Raw genomic sequence first — 17,143 nt, forward strand, 5'->3', positions numbered from 1 at the left:
AGAACGTTTGAAGCTGGCTGGAATTTAGTTGCATTCTTGGTGAGTGTAAGACAGCACTTTCCGGCTGGAGGTCTTGCCTTTCTGCGGAAGCAAAACCCTTAGCTGCAGTTCTGGGCCCTGATGCCATGAAGAGGCCAGGGCAGAGAGCCTGGCCTGAAATCGAGCGTTTGTCGTTCCTTTTTCTTTTCGTTTTTTAAATGAAAGTTTCACCAAACTCAACTCGTAATATCTATACAAATTAAAAAGCCCTGTTCATTTGCCTCCTAATGCTCAAACATTGCAGCCGTGAGCGAGTGCCGCTGAACCAGAAAGGGAAATGGACTGCTTCGTGTCCACTGTCCAGGCTGAGCAAACTATACAAGGTAACAAACGAGAAATGCTGCAAAGCGAGTTTGACTTATTTAAATAAAAACAACAATCCACTTGCGATAGTCTGAGGTATTAGTAGTAATACCAGTATGGGGACTTTTCAGTGCAGTGGGTGTGTACAAAGATGGAGTATCCATCTCACCATGGAATGGGCATGCGGGGGGGGGGGGGGGGGCGAAAGAGAAGCTGATGTGATATTTCAAGGTAGAGCCCTGCATGATCTCGCTACTTAACACTTGGTCACTGCCCGGCCCAAGAGTTGCATTAAGCCCGGTGCTGACAGGCTCAGCCACCAGAAGCAAGGGCTAATGAAGGGGATTTCTGAATCACCCGGGGCAGGTTGGGGCCTACGTCCCACTGGTGACTTTGGAAATTTCCCTCTAAGACAAACTCTTTAGTCACCCACTAAATAGAGCATCTCCATGTGCAAAAACATGTGACCGGAAGGAGGTGGAGACAATACCCTGCAAGTACCAGCTACCAGGAGACATTTGCCCCATTAGAGGCAGACGGTGCTAAGTTATTGATCTTGTGAACAGCGTTGTGCTAGCCGCTGTCTGGACGCACGGTAACAGACAGTCCCTTTTCCAAGAAGCTTATGGACTAACTAGACAAGCAGAAAGGAAAGATTATTCTCTGCGTTTTACATCTGGGGACTTGAGGCAGAGAGAGGTCAAGCAAGTTGCCATGGGGCATTCAGAGAATCGGTGGCAGAGCCAGGAAATACTGCCGGCTCTTTTGAGTCCCCATTCAGTGCCTTAGCACAAGACCGTCCTTCCTAGGGAGTTGTGTGGCTCACCCTGGAATTCAGCCAGGAGCCGGCTGGCCTGGAGCTACTTGTCTAGCACATGCAGCTCTCCGCAGGCACCAGCTGGTCTTAAAACTGTTGGCAAAAGAAGCGATTTCTCGCCGCGCGGCTGCCAGTTCCATTCTCCCGCTCTGTACCCGGCGCCGCGCTTGGAGCAGGTTCTCCCCCAGCTCTCCTGCAGCCCCACCCAGAGCCAGTGACGTGTGGCCCACCTCCTGCAGCCTGAAATCCTGGGGCTGCTGTCTCCTGCGCGCCCCGGCAGTGCTGGAGTGACTGCTTTTCGCTCAATCAGTGCGCTTGGCGCTCGCTGAGCCTCTTCGGGGCAGCGGTGAGGTTGGGGGTGCGTTTGCAAAGCCCCTGCAGCCACCTGGCTCGGGGAGGCAGACACTGGCTCCTACGTGGCTGATTGTGGCGCTTTGATCCAGCGTGGTCCGTCTGCTTCCTGCCTTCACACCTGGCTGCCGCCACCCCGAGCTTCCGTTCTCGAGGTGGAGCCCAAGGGCCAGAGTGAGACGGCAAATATCTCACAAGGGTTTTGTTGTGGTCCCATAGTGCGTTCGATGCTGTGCAGACCTAGCTGAGGAGACGGTACCCGGCCCACGTCGCTGATGAGCTAGCTCGGGAGCTCAGTGCATTCGTTTGGGTCTAGCCGTTGCCAGGGCTTTTGATTCTGTAACGGTTTCAGCGCTATTGGTTTGGGAGCCCTTTGTGCAGAGGCTGGATGCTGCGGGGTCAGGGAGGAACGGCACCGCAGTCAGAGGCACAAGGTGGAATTTGCTATATTTGATGTGCCCAGAAAAAAGGGGTTGGCTGAGGAGAGAGAAGGCGGGAGAAGAGCTATAGAAAATGTTGGTGAGCCCTTCAACTGCCATTGGCTCCATCCCTGGTCATCCCCTTTCCCTTCCTTTCCTGCCACCCCCCAAGGAGCATGGCCCAGCCAGCACGGAGCATTTCCAATAGCCACCCTATTGATTAGGAGATGGCTGGCTTGATTGTTCCCATCTCGCTGAGATAAGGGACGCTGGCAGAGTTTTCCATGCAGGGGCGAAACTGGTCAAGTCCTACTGAAAGCACCAAGGACGGCAGTGCAAAACTGCTGCTCATATCTGCTGCCCTTCACGTGTGGGACAGAGGAGGCCTGGGTGAGGGCCAAAAGGAGGAGACGCACCTTCCACCCCAGAAAGTGCATTGACGGGGGCACAGAGCAGCCATATTTCCCATAGGTTTATGGTGTGTTGGATAGTGTGAGAACACATGGGGCAGAGAAAAGAGACACTGTATTCATAGATCTAAGGCCAAAAGAGATGGCTGTGATCATCTAGTCCAGTGGTTCTCAACCAGGGGACACATACCCCTGGGGGTCCGCAGAGATCTTCCAGGGGGACATCAGCTCATCTAGAGATTTGCCTAGTTCTACAACAGGCTACAGGAAAAGCACTAGTGAAGTCAGTACCAACTAACAGTTCATACAGACAATGGCTTGTTTATACAGCTCTCTCTACGATACATGAAATGTAAGTACAATATTTATATTCCAATTGATTGATTTGATAATGCTATGGTAGCACTGAGAAAGTCGGCCATTGTTCAGTACTAGTGGCTGTGACACTTGTATTTTTATGTCTGGTTGAGTATGTGAGTAGTTTTTAAGTGAGGTGAAACCTGGGGGTACACAAGACAAATCAGACCCCTGAGAGGGGTACAGTTGTCTGGAAAGGTTGAGAGCCACTGATCTAGTCTGAGCTCCTGTATAACACCAGCCGTAGAACTTCCCTGAATTAATTCCTATTTGAAATAGAGGAAAAACATCCAGTCTTGAGTTGAAAATGTCCAGGGATGGAGGATCCGCCCCAGCACTACAGCAGTGCCTGCTATAATCTAGAGCAGTGGTCACCAGCTGGTCGATTCTAGAGGATGTCCCAGTCGATCGCGATCTCCGGTGGTGCAGCATGGCTGTCGCTAAGGCAGACTCCCTGCCTTCCCCAGCCCCACGCCGCTCCCGCAAACGGCCAGCGTGGCCTCCCTCTGCACGCTGCTCCTGCCTGCAAGCACCGCTCCCGTTGGCTGGAGAGCTGTGGGGGCCGTGCTTGTAGAGAGGGGCAGTGCACAGAGCTATGTGCCCCCCACACTCCTCAGGGGCATAAGGGGAGCGTTGGCCCCTTCTGGGAGCAGTGTGGGGCCAGGGTAGGCAGGGAGCCTGCCTGAGCCTCATTCTGCCTGCCGCTGACCAAGAGCCACCGGAGGTAAGTGCTGCCCGGTGGGAGGCTGCACCCCAACCCCCATCCCTGAGCCCCCTCCCGGAGCCAGTACCCCGAGCCCCCTCCTGCACCCCAGCCCTGAGCCCCCGCCCAGAGCCAGCACCCCATACTCTCTCCTGCACCCCAAGCCCCAGCCCTGAGCCCCCGCCCAGAGCCAGCACCCCATACCCTCTCCTGTACCCCAATCCCCAGTCCTGAGCCCCCGCCCAGAGCCAGCACCCCATACCCTCTCCTGCACCCCATACCCTCTCCTGCACCCCAAGCCCCAGCCCTGACCCCCCCATCCCAGAGCCAGCACCACATACCCCCTCCTGCTTCCCAACCCCCTGCCCCAGCTCTGATCCCTTCCTGCACCCAAACTCCCTCCTAGAGCTTGCACCCCTCATCCGCTCCTGCACCCCAACCCCCTGCCCCAGGCTCAGCCCGGAGCCCCCTCGCACACTGCGAACCCCTCAGCCCAAGCCCAGAGCCCACATCCCCTCCCGAACGCCAACAGTGAGGGTGGGGGAGAGCGAGCGACGGAGAGAGGGAGGGATGGAGTGAGCGGGGCGGGACTTTGGGAATGGGGTGAGGCCTCAGGGTAGATCCTGGGTGGCCCTTAGATTTAAAAAGTGATCTTGAGCGTAAAAAGATTGGAGACCACTGATCTAGAAAATAGCATCAAAGGAGAATTTAGGTGCTGACCTCGTATTTTCTAGATTTCTCTTCCCGTGCAGTTTCTTATTCCCACCCAGGGGCCAGCACCAAAGGAAAGATTCCAATCGATTTCAATGGCCTCTGGATCAGACCCATTATTTGCATGAAAAACCCGATTTTTGGTTTTTCACGAGATTCTCTGCTCATGCGGGATTGCCTGGAATCCTCTAGTCCCATGTCTGGTTTCTTTGTGCTGTGGATGATTTAGATGTAACTGAGGAATAAATAGTAAGAGAACATAACATCGCGTGACCAGGCCCCTGGTGCGGACAGAAGAGAGTGGTCTGGCTAAAGCCCAGAGCTTGGCGTTAGGGACCTGCCTTCTACTCCCAATTGTGCGACCAACTCACTCTGCAACCTTAGGCAAGTTGCTTCACTTCTCTGGGCCTCAGTTTCTCCAGTAAAACAGGAGAAAATGTGCACAGGGGGACTGAGGTTAATGTTTGTGAAGTGTTTTGAGTTCCCTGCCTGGACAGCACAGAGCAGAGTACAGTATTAGGTGGCTGGTGATCAAACTGAAGGAGGATGGATAATACAGAGCACAGGAATGGTTCGTTTAAAAAAAAAAAACCCACATGCTGGACCAAATCTTCATGTGATGTAAGTCAGCAGAGGTCCGCTGCCATGGGACTTGGCCCTCTGGGCAGAATGCCTTCCCCCAGGGACTGGAGAGGCTAAGCATCCGACATTCTGTCTGTCTGTGTCCCGTAGCACCCTACAGGCTCCAATCAGGGACCAGGCCCCAAAGCGGTAGGTACGGGACACACACAATGAAAAAGCTGGACCTTGCCCCAGACACTCACTCAGCATCCTCCAGCCCTCCAGCCGAGGTGCCTCTCAAGTGACGTCGTTCACACTTCCAGCTCTCACTCTCTTTCCTCCTGTCTTTCTCTTTATTTAGCTGGTGTGCCGGTTACCCTCACTGCCGGGACCTGCAGTGCTATTGCTATGTCCCTGCCGGGAAGCAGACGGTCCTCCACTGGCTCTCGAAGGTGAATACGTCCAACCTATTATTGTAGATGACACCGGAATCTCTGCAGAGCCTTTGCCGAGAAAAGATACAAACTAGAGGCCATTTTTCCTCTCCTCTCAAATGCATTAGTGCAGCCTGAGTGAAGGAGTAGAGCCGAGCGCTTTCATTTAAGAAGGGCGGCTAGCAAGGTCCTTTTCTGGACCTGGACCGGCAGCATTGTGCACAGACCAGACCCCAGGGTCGGGGGATGGTTTTGGCAGCTGCCGAAATACCTTGTGGCCTGTCTTAACGACTCTTCTGCATAGCACTTGCACAAGGGTCCGCTTCCTGCATGCACACTTGCATTTGTCTCTCCACTGCAGTGCGTGAAGTTGGGATTATCTCTTCAGTTCTGTTGGGCCAAAGCCAGGTGTTGATGGAGTGTCCTTGTCCTCAGCCACTGGTGTGGAGGTTGTGGGGCTTTGCGGGGTTTGCCCCTTGAAGAGATCTTCCCTAGGCTGCCGTACTCTGGGTACAATCAGAGGACAAGGGAGAAATGCGTGTTCACACCAGAGTTTGTTCATTAGAATCATAGAATATCAGGGTTGGAAGGGACCTCAGGAGGTCATCTAGTCCCACCCCCTGCTCAAAGCAGGACCAATCCCCAACTAAATCATCCCAGCCAGGGCTTTGTCAAGCCTGACCTTAAAAACCTCTAAGGAAGGAGATTCCACCACCTCCCTAGGTAACCCATTCCAGTGCTTCACCACCCTCCTAGTGAAAAATTGTTTCCCAATATCCAACCTAAACCTCCCCCACTGCAACTTGAGATCATTGCTCCTTGTTCTGTCATCTGCCACCACTGAGAACAGCTGAGCTCCATCCTCTTTGGAACCCCCTTTCAGGTTCACATCCTCCCCGGACAGGAATTATTTCACTATTGATTGTGTCAATGCCTGGCTAGCGGTACCTCCAGAGTGGCCATGTGATGCTGTCGAAGAGAAGCCCAGAGGTGGCCCAGCAGACAGATGTTTTGGGAGTAGCAGGGTTGACTTGGCTATAAATAAAACACAATGGGATTCCAGCGGGCTCAGGAGAGTGTTGGGCTCGCGGTGTGAAGGGGAAAGGCGCGCTCGTTATAACAGAAAGGGGGGTAGGGGAGGAGAGTGCCGAGTGGCTCCAAACCCAAACGGCACCCGAGGCAGAATTCACACCACTGCTGTCACTGGGCGCAAGACCCTAGCCGTAAGACGGGGTGGATTGGTGCCCGTTAGGCAGCCCCTGTCTGTGGCGCCCTCTGTAGGGCTGCTGAAGAGAGGTAGGAGCTCTTTGTTGTGATGGGCAGTAGAGGTGGGAGAGGGGCACAGCCTCCCTGGGCCTGGCCCAGGGGACGAGGGCAGCGCCGGGTGTGCCGCTCCCCTTAGCCCCCCCTTCGCTATTGTCACCGTCGTGAGACAGCCTTGCTCTGTTCCATCTTGATCCCCGCTGTTTGTTTTGTCCTTTTGTCTTGTGTGTCCCTGTGTCTGTGGTGGTTTGGAAGCCGGGGGTTTTATGGAAGGAGTGGCTTGGCCTCGTTCTTTAAGTCTTCAGCACCCCCTGCCACTCCGACTGAGAAACAGCCTCTTCTTCCTGCCTCCAGGCGCCCCTCTCCCCCCGTCAGCATGCGGGACACCTACGGCACCTCTTCACTGAGCAGCAGCAGCAACTCGGGCTCCTGCAAGGGCAGCGACAGCAGCCCCACCCCAAGGTAACCGGTCCAGAGCGCCCCGGGGAGGCCGCCCCGCCTCGCCCACCTGCTCCACTGACTGTCCGGCCAGCCACGTGGAACGGGGACACGGGCCTTGCAGTGGCTCTGTGAGCTTTCCCCAAGGGGGTCTGGTTTGTGGAAGCCTCTAAGGCGGACTGCTATGCAGAGTCTGAAAGCCCTTGCCCGGTCACTGGCTCTGCTGGCAAAGAGCAGCGTTAGTCTGAGGCCCGGGCTTGAAACCCCTCGAATCCCTTCGTTCCGTAGGTTCCCGTCCCTGCAGGGCTGGGGCTGGCGGGACTTGTGCACGTGCAGTAAGGCAAGGCGTGGCACTGTGCAGGTGTGGAACGGCTGATCTGCCGGGAGGTCGTGTCAGAGGAAAGTTTTGCCCTGGTGTCCTTGTCCAAAAATTTCCCCGTCTCTGCTCCATTTTCTTTCCTGCCCATCACCTTGATTTCCAAGCACCCTTTTCCCTTTGTCACCTTTCCCGCCACCACACACGCTGTCGCATAGAGCACTGGGCGCCACTGTCTGCTCCCTTCCCGCATGCCCTGGTGACATACTGAGATCCTTCAGGAGGAACGGCACCATGGAAACAAGAGGTGGTTGTTATTGTCCCTTTGTGATGCCCGGAGGATGTTGGACTGGAAAGCAGGAGACCGGTGGACTTGTTGGAAGAGGAGAATTTTGACTCTTCCCTGGGATAAAGGACAGTTGAGCATGGAGCACATGAAATGGCCCCAAAGATTAAACACAGCTCCCATTGCATTTCTTTCCCCCCTGGGAGTAGAATTGCGGGGCCCGGGGATGCTGTGAAATGCAGTGGTACTTGCTTCAGACAGCTACATTGGTCCCAGGGCTATAATGGATCGTTTCTATCCCTCTTCTCCACTCCCAAACCTAATTGCTGGTTCCTCAATGAATGGCCCAAGCTCATCATGGAGAAACTGACCAACTTCTCGCTATAAGTAAACATATGGCCCCCTCCGAGTTTGCTGAGAAGGACTTAGCGGCTCAGAAACCCCCTATCTCTGCATTACAGCTACTGTGAGCCCCTCTGCTCTCTTCTTTGCTTACATGTCGTCTGTGTGTATTGCAGCCGAGGGAACAGATCTCCAGTGCTGTGGCAATAACACTTCGCAGACACAATGCACAGCTGGCTTGGTTTGTCGCGTGCCTCTTCGCCCTTCTTGTGCTGCACGTCAGATCTGGGCCTTGCTGTGTCACTTGTGTCTTGTCGTGCTTGACTCAGCCAATACAACAGGAAGTGTGAGGACTGAGTAAACGTCGGTGCCATGGCCAGGGGAGGAATGACGTGGGGTTTAACAGCGGAGAAAATATTTCTGCTTTCCCTGTCCCCCCATTGCCACGCTCTGCTCCCCAGTTAATGAGTGCAGTTCCATTGACTTCAGGGCAGCTGTGCCGATTAACCCCAGCGGAGAATATGGCTCGTTGTCTGCAGCGTGTTGTGTGTTTAGGGTTGGGGCTGTATCGAAGCCCATTCCAGATGGGCCCCCAAATCTCCTGGGTTCTCCAGAGGCGCACACAGCCCAAGGGTGCCCTGCCAGGACAGATATTCTGCTTTGAATTTCTGAATGACTTCACTGTTTGGGACAGCGCTGGACTAATGATACCAGCCAGAGTCTGCAGCTAGACACTGCACTGGGCTTCTTCACGGAGCTCTGGCAATGACCCACAACCCTCCTCCATGCTTCACTCCCTGTTGTTCCAGCCCCAGGCCCCCATGCAGTCGGGTCAATACATGTCCCTCCTGAGAGGCAACCCCCTCTTCTAGTTCAGCCCTGGCCTTCTTGAGCAGTGGCAGCTAATCGTGCCCCGTTGTCCAGGGGCTTTGTGCTGTGGACAGGTGACAGCCATCAACCTTTATTTGTGCGTCTGATGCCAGCAGGAGTTGAACGTAGGTGTGCAGGAGCAAAAAGTTAGCCCACGACTGACTACTCACCGCGGCCCTTAGAGTCCTCGGGGTGACCCTTCGTGGCCACGAGGAGCGACTGCCTCAAGCAAGTTCTAATCCGGAGCTCTCTGCCTCTTGGAAACGTGCTCCTGGTGACGTATTCCCGGGGAGAGGTCCCACCTTGGGCTCGCTTTAGAAAATCACTAAGAATCTTGCGTTGCCATGGGAGCTCGCTCAGAGAGGTCGGGGTGTTTGCTGTCTGCAGGGTCCCCTCTCTCCTAGCAGAGCTCTGCGAAGGATCTACCCTTCTTCTAGGTCCAGCTTTAGTGTTAGCGTCCCAATGTGTCAGTAACCAGGGCAGGCGATGTTTCTGTAAGTGTCATTTCTAATGAACACTTCCTTTTGCTTCTGGTGGCTGTATTTTCCAGGGCTAAAGTGAAGTCCCTCTCCAGGGAGATGGGGCATCACCCATTCTGCCGTGGGACTGTCGGCTGCTTGGGGGCAAGGGCCTATCTTCAGTGTGTCCGTACAGTGCTTTGTATGCCCATGAAGCTCTAGTCATAATAACCACAACCGTAGCTCAAGGCTGCAGCACAAATACCGTCTACCTAGGCGGGGGGTGTCCTAAGGGTCTGGTTAGAGGACACAGCCTGCTTTAATTTCTGCATGAAAATGTGTGATATTCAGCAGTTCTTAATATTCTTACCATGTGTCCCTCTTTAGGAATATCGGGGCTCTGACACTGCAGGGTGTTGAGGGGTGAGGGGGGGTCTTCTGTTCGTCACACAGACAGGCTCCTTTCTCCAGGACCGATCTGGGGTGCCCTAGGTGTGTGCAGTTGAGTGCACGCTGGGACGTCTCATTGGAGTCCCGCAGGGTCTGGGGAGACCCTCAGTGTGGTCAGCTGAGCACACGCTGGGACGTCTCACTGGAGTCCAGGAGGGTGTGTAATCCAGGAGGTTTGTACTTCAGATCTGAGAAGTGGGGAGGAAAAGGTTAACATTCCCCACTTGGTGAAACCCCTCTTCCCTTTGAGACTCCTGGCTCCTATCAGCCTGTGCCCCAGCGCCTGGCTGTGGTAGAATCAAGGAAATGAGCCGAGGTCTGGGGCGGAACGGCTCTGTGGGACCAGCACTGACGTGGTCAGGATTGTTTTACTTGGAGTGCTTGGAGGGTTGTTGACTGTCCATGTTTTCCCAGGCGACCCATCAAGTACAGTCTGTGCAGCGATAACCATGGGATAAAGCCCCCCACTCCTGAGCAGTACCTGACCCCCCTCCAGCAGAAGGAGGTCTGCATTAGACACCTGAAGGCCCGGCTGAAGGACACCCAAGAGAGACTCCAGGACAGGTAAGTGCTGATGCAGGTGAGCAGGTAACAGGAGGGTCCCAATACCAGTCGGGATGAGGGAATGGGAAGGTTGTAACTAAATGCATAGGAACCTCCAAATCAGGTCAGGCCATCTAATCTAGTGTCCTGTCTCTGACAAGTATCAGAGGGGTAGCTGTGTTAGTCTGAATCTGTAAAAAGCAACAGAGGGTCCTGTGGCACCTTTAAGACTAAGAGAAGTATTGGGAGCATAAGCTTTCGTGGGTAAGAACCTCACTTCTTCAGATGCAAGTAATGGAAATCTCCAGAGGCAGGTATAAATCAGTGTGGAGATAACGAGGTTAGTTCAATCAGGGAGGGTGAGATGCTCTGCTAGCAGTTGAGGTGTGAACACCAAGGGATGGCTACCTTTACATCTGCTATATATACACTTCAACCTCCCTGGCCACACAATAGCAGATGTAAAGGTAGCCATCTTACAGCAAAAAAACTTCAGGACCAGACTCCAAAGAGAAACTGCTGAGCTCCAGTTCATTTGCAAATTTGACACCATCAGATCAGGATTAAACAAAGACTGTGAATGGCTATCCAACTACAGAAGCAGTTTCTCCTCCCTTGGTGTTCACACCTCAACTGCTAGCAAAGCATCTCACCCTCCCTGATTGAACTAACCGCGTTATCTCCATACTGATTTATACCTGCTTCTGGAAATTTCCATTACTTGCATCTGAAGAAGTGAGGTTCTTACCCACGAAAGCTTATGCTCCCAATACTTCTGTTAGTCTCGAAGGTGCCACAGGACCCTCTGTCTCTGACAGTGGCCAGTATCCACTGCTTCGGGGGGGGGGGGGGGGGGTGCCAGAATCCATGTAGTGGACAACTATGACCAGAGGGGAAACAGCCTTCCCAGTTGCAGGCAATTCGTGGTTGGTTTGTGCCCTAAAGCATGAGAGTTTATATCCCTTATATAGGATAAAAATGTGTAGCTGTGGATGATCTCATTATCCATATGAATGTCTAATCCTTGTGCTAATCTGACTAAGCACTCAGTAACATCCTGTGGCAGTGAGTTCCACAGGTTAGTCAGGAGTGGTATAAAGCAAAGTGTTTCTTTTTATCAGTTTTAAGTTTGTTGCCAAATTTGGGAAGGAAATTTGGAGATTGCAGAGACCGTGATTTTCACCTGGCAGGTTTGTGACTCTCCCATTCTCCATCAAGTTGCTCTCTGATCTGATTTTCTTGAGCAGCAGATATTAGTACACTATGGTGTTCTTACATTTCTACCTGGATACTGTATATTTATTGAGCGTTGTATATGAATACAAATCGCCCTCTCCCCCCAATACCTAATAACTTGGCGGTGTAGGAAAAAGGATGGAGTTGTGAACTAGACTCATAGACTCTAGGTCAGAAGGGACCATGGTGATCATCTAGTCTGACCTCCTGCACATGGTAGGCCACAGAACCTCACCCACCCACTCCTGTCACAGACCCCTGACCTCTGGCTGAGGTACTGAAGGCCTCAAATCATGGTTTAAAGACTTAAAGTTACAGAGAATCCGCCATTTACACGAGTTTAAACCTGCAAAGCTAAGAAGATTCTCATCTGAAGGGACCACTGTAAGAGATGGTCACAGGGTTTCTATTTGGCTGTCCCCCCAATCTGCTTCCCTCAGAAAGTATCCCCACGGCCCCTATGTGCTTTCTGACCCCCTGCCCCAGTGAGCACACACCCCTCCCCAATGCTGCTGTTACCCAAGGGAACCTGGGATTGGACAATCTAATCACAGAACAACTTCATGCCAAAGTACTTTGTGCTTCGGTTTACAACCATTTTTACCCATATAAATCCTGTCTGCCCTTCTCCTTGTATAGAAGGTCCTTGCATAGGTGAGAGGAGAAAGATGGTGAATAGGGGGTTTGGATAATAAATTGCTCTCAGAGAGTGACCCCAGAAATGCACCGTCCAAACTACTTTTAGGGTGGACTGTCAACACCTATGCAAAATTCCAACCTCCGGTCGTGTCACACCGGCCCCCTCGGGTGGAAGTGGTGGTGATTGTCTGTCTGTCTGGTGCAGGGATACTGAGATTGAGGATCTGAAGACCCAGCTCTCGAGGATGCAGGAGGACTGGATCGAGGAAGAGTGCCACCGTGTGGAGGCCCAGCTGGCACTCAAGGAGGCCCGGAAGGAGATCAAACAGCTGAAGCAGGTGATTGACACCGTGAAGAACAACCTGATGGAGAAGGACAAAGGCCTTCAGAAATACTTTGTGGACATCAACATCCAGAATAAAAAGCTGGAGACCCTGCTGCACAGCATGGAGATAGCACAGAACGGGGCTGTGAAGGAGGACGGGGCCGGGGAGTCGGCAGGGGGCTCTCCAGCCCGGTCCCTCACCCGCAGCTCCACCTACACCAAGCTGAGTGACCAGGCAGCAGGGGACAGGAACGCTGGGGACTCACAGACCCTATCAGCTGAGGAGGTGGTGGACAGTGGCTTCGTGGCTGCAGATGACTCGCTAAGCCGGACGGACTTGCTGGAGCAGAGCAGCCTGCTCTCATCAGGGGTAGAGTTCTGCACCGAGGAGGGGTCTCTACAGAGCTCCTTCACGCTGGGCTCCAGACTTCCCACCAGCTCCACCTATGAGAAACTGAGGGGTACGCAAGGCAGCGTGGAGGCCGGAGTGCAGGCGAGCTGCATGCAGGAGCAGGCCATCCAAACTGACTTTGTGCATTACCAGCCGGACTTGGACACTATCCTGGAAAAGGTCATGAAGTCCCAGGCTTGCAGCCTGGGCAGCCCCACTTCCGTGTGGGTGTCCGAAATGGAAGACCTGGTGCCCAGCTCCGAGGCTCAGGCCCAGAACTTCTCTGGGACCACGGACTTGATGGCGACTGAACCCAACTCCGCTGTGGTGGTGACCACAGGAGAGGGGCCAGAGACTCCGGAGGGGCGAGAGGGCTGCCCGGGACTGGTGACCAACAACCCTGCTGTGCACCAGCCCTCTAGCACTAGCCAGTCGCTGAGCGTCGTTTGCACCCTGGAGGAAGACGCTGCCGAGCTGAGCCAAGAAGCCACAGTACCGAAAAGCTATTGGAGCCGCCATTTCATTGTGGATCTCTTGGCCGTGGTGGTGCCGGCGGTGCCCACGGTAGCCTGGCTGTGCCGTACTCAGCGGAGGCAGGGCCAGCCCATATACAACATCAGCTCGCTGCTCCGCGGGTGCTGCACGGTCGCTCTGCACTCCTTACGGAAGATCAACTGTCGCTCTGTTAGCAACATGGGAGGTAGCACCGGAAGCTCCCAGCCATAACTCCTCTCTTCCACCAAGCAAACACATGGCACATGCTTCGAGAGCCGACTTGGTGAAAGGATCAGAATTTCTCTGACCACTGATTGTAAATTCCGGACACACCAAACGTTCGTTTTATTTATTTGAAGTACGTGGGCAACTTGACATCCTCTGATCTGCTGCAGCTAGAATATGCAATTCCAGGGGGCTTGCCAGGGGCCTGAGGAAAATGAGCTTCTGGGTTTGCTTTGGCTTCTGAGATGTTTGAGGAATAAAAAAGGCCAATTCTGGAAGAGCAGAGATGGGGGGGGCACCCCAACCTCCTCGCTGCAGGCCACTCGCCCAGCAGGTGATGTAGCTGATGGATTTTGCACTGTCCGCAAGTGACGTCTGTAGCACAGATGTGTACTTGCCGGGTGCGTCTACACAGCGCAGCCCCCTGCGGCAGCAAGGCTCAGAGCCCGGGTCAGCGGACTCAGGCTCACGCTGCAAGTCTACAAATTGCAGTGTCGACGTTCTCGCTCAGGCTCTGAGACCCTCCCCTCACCCGGTATCGGAGCCCGGACTCCAGCGCAACCCCAACATCTGCACTGGCTATTTTGAACCTGCGGCAGAAGCCCGAGTCAGTTAACCTTACACTCTGAGACTTGCTGCCATGGGACTCTTTCTGCTGTGTAGACGGACCCACGGTCACTTCATGTAGGGAGACAGAGCATTGCAAGCCCTTCCCTGGACTGATGGATCCCCTCCACCCCACCCTGCCTCCCCTGACTCGTCCACTTCTGTTGTTCCCTCTGGACATGGCAGGGCCATTTGAAAGGTTAGCTGCCCAACTGCCCTTTTATTGCATTGGACTTGTTCTGACAGTTGTTCCTGAGTCCCAAGAGGAACCCGCCACGCCTGCCGTCAGTGTGACGGGAGTCCTGCGGGTCAAACCCTGCCCAGGGCTCCGAGGACATAGGGTAATGGCTGTAGCAGAGACTCATTTTAACGTGTAGAAAACAAAGGGGAACTCAAGAAGACCTGGGCAGGAGAGATGGGGACAAGGGCTAGAACAGGGGAGGTGCCTCTCTAGAATAGATGTCCTTATTCCCAACACGCTTTGCAGAAGAAACAGGGAGAGGCCTGAATTCCCGGTTTGCAGAGAGGCGTCTAGTCTCAATGGGTGTGAGAGCCGGTGCAGAACGTGGCTTCCCTCCTTCTAGGAGCAGGGCTGGAGCAACGAGGGTTGCCCAAGTCTGCTCCCTTTGCCCGTGGGAGAGTCAGTGACTCCAAATCCCTTCCCTCAGAGGACAGAGTGGACAGATGCTTGCCTATACATTCACTTTGGAAACCACGTGAATGTCATTCCCTTATCCTTGGCCCCTCCTGGGGATTTGGACCTGTTGGTTCAAGTCCTGCTTTGCTGACCCAGTTCTAAAACTTTTTGCCTCCTGGAAGATGTGACAGTAAGGGCCCGGTGGCCAAGTGAGAGAAGCCAGATATACCTCATGTGACGCTCCAGAGCCGCCTGCTGTATCTCTGGGCAGTATTACATATGCACCCGGGTTGCCCATGGTGAGAACTCCTTAAGTTCTGTATCTTTCATTCCGTGCTTTGCACTATGTTCACTTTTTGCAAACGGAAGCTCCATTGTAGAGGTTTCTCTGCTGCAGGTTTCGATGACAGGCTGACGTCTGCACTGCTGGCAGAGTCCTGAAAGGCCGAACCAAGGAGTCCTTTGCTGCTGCTCTGCGTCCATCCCAGCTCTTCGTCCTGGGGCAGGGAGAACAGCTGGGTTTCCTCAGGCCGTAGCGCGGCTCCCTTCGGTCCTGGAGTGTCTGCTAGGAGTGCAGGGTGAGAGTGTTTTGGTTACGCCAGCTGAGGGGGCGTCTGGCTACCCATCGCCGCAGAGCTTTCGGTGCTGATGCTGAAAGCTGGAGATGCTGGAACTGGCATGGAGTGGGGAGGGGGACAGAACAGAGAAGGCAGAGGGCCACGCGGGGCACAGGTAGAACATAGCCCTGGTCTCTGGAGGCAGCTTGTCTAAAACTCAGGCTGGCAGAAAACATCTTCAAGTGAAGGTGGCCTCCGGAAATGCCTTTAAAAGCCAAATCTCACTGCAGAGATTGATCAGCTGGGGACAGATGCCTAGAGAGAATGAGGCCTCATCCAAACCATTTCCTCCGCCAATCTAGATGTTCAGCACAAGGCTGTTGGCATACGCTCCAGTGCTCTGACGGGTAATCGGCTCGGGGTTATCTGCAGTGTTCGGCCCTGAGAGCGCATAAAATCAACTCCGTGAGCTTGGGTGGCCTTGCCCCTGTCTTCTCTGGGAAGTGACTGACCCGAAGGGCTAGGGCTTCAGAATGGCGTGAGTGCATTTTTGTACACACGCACACACACACACACACACACACGCATGCACAGTGATAACTATGCACATATACCTTGTGTACAGAATTGCACACACGTGTTTCTGAATCTGGCTGCAAAGGTTTTGTTTACCTTTACGATTACTTGAACTAACAATGTTTCTGCTCTTACGTTCCCCCACCCCCTGCCCCGCTGCTCTCTCCTCCACACACGTGGGGTGAGGGGGTATTTATTGTAATCGTTTTATTTTGTGATGGTTTAAAGCTAGTTTTCTGGCGGGGGCCAATCATCTGGGGCTGATCACATTGGTACACCTCTCCGTGTTTTTTGCCCTCTGGGTCAGACTGTCAAACAGCTTTATTTAGACTTTACCACAGGTGGCTGGCTACCTTGGTCACGTGCCCCCCGCCCCCCAGTTACTGTTGTGGGGGGCAAGGGGGTGTTGCTGCATGTGTTGATGTTGCCACATGCTCGTACTTTCACAACCTGTATCCAGCACGCCTGGACTGTCACAAATCAATATCCCTTTGAAACAAGAGCTTGTTGCAGGATAAAGGTGGGCTACTGATTTTCAAAATGTGGTAGCCAGCTGGGGGAGCCGGGGGTGAAGGAGCCTGGGGATTGATAATGTAATATAAAGTATGGGGGGGGAGAAATGGACAAAACCCAGGCAAAATGGCAACTGTAATTGGAACTAGGATATAAGGCTCTTGTGCAATGTATTTGTGAATGTGTGTACATGTCCGTTAGACTATCCAAAGCTCTGCTGAGAAATCAATGTAGGATTATATTTGAAAGAGAAATCTATATATTTTTTAAATACAGAACTTAAAAGCTGTAACCACTTTTTGTTCCCAGGGGCCTGTAATCTTTGTCTGTTGGTGGATGTAATAAATGTCATTGGGGCTCTGCCGTGGCTGTTTCCATGGAGCTGGCCGTAGGCTTCCTCTCTGGAGCGAGCTGGGCTGGAGCGCACGTTCCGCAGATGTTCCCCGGTCAAAGTGTCCCTGCCTCTGAGCCAGGGCCACCCCAGGGGGGGGGGGGAAGTGGGGCAATTTGCCCCCATGAGAGTTTTCAGGGCCCCCCACGAGAGTTTTCGGCAGCAATTCGGCGGCGGGTCCTTCACTCACGCCGGGACCCGCCGCCGAAGACCCCAGGCCCCCTGAATCCTCTGGGTGGCCCTGCTCTGAGCGACGAAACATTGCTAGAGTTAGGGCCTAGCCCTGCTGCCCGGACGTGATGTCTCGACCCGGAATGTCCATTCTGCTCCCGGGGCGCTAACCGGCTCTCGGGCCTGGGCAGTCAAACCCGAGCCAGGGATGGGGAAGCGGCGACACCCAGAGGGCCTTGTGCTTGATGGCTCAGCGGAGGCTTTCAGGCATGCCGTGCTGGTGGGGTGTGTCTCAGGGAGGGACTGGGGA

At 53.9% G+C, this 17,143-nt stretch overlaps 1 protein-coding gene across 2 annotated transcripts in view; it reads left to right on the top strand.

The window, feature by feature from the left end:
• Positions 1–16,623, top strand: part of SNPH (syntaphilin) — a 31,947-nt gene extending 15,324 nt beyond the window's left edge. The window contains exons 2-6 of one of the 2 annotated variants that reach the window (XR_004647903.1): positions 5,033–5,123; positions 6,723–6,830; positions 9,943–10,092; positions 12,152–14,924; positions 15,023–16,623. Coding sequence is in view for 1 of the 2 variants with exons in the window: in XM_034787947.1 (XP_034643838.1) it covers positions 5,080–5,123; positions 6,723–6,830; positions 9,943–10,092; positions 12,152–13,388 (1,539 nt within the window). In the remaining variant the exon portion in view is untranslated. Of the gene's footprint in view, positions 1–5,032; positions 5,124–6,722; positions 6,831–9,942; positions 10,093–12,151 lie in introns of both variants that reach the window. The other variant, XM_034787947.1, reaches the window with a different exon arrangement.
• Positions 16,624–17,143: the final 520 nt, after the last annotated feature.

The sequence above is a fragment of the Trachemys scripta genome, chromosome 12, assembly GCF_013100865.1.
Source record: "Trachemys scripta elegans isolate TJP31775 chromosome 12, CAS_Tse_1.0, whole genome shotgun sequence".
NCBI classification, from domain to species: Eukaryota; Metazoa; Chordata; order Testudines; family Emydidae; genus Trachemys; species Trachemys scripta.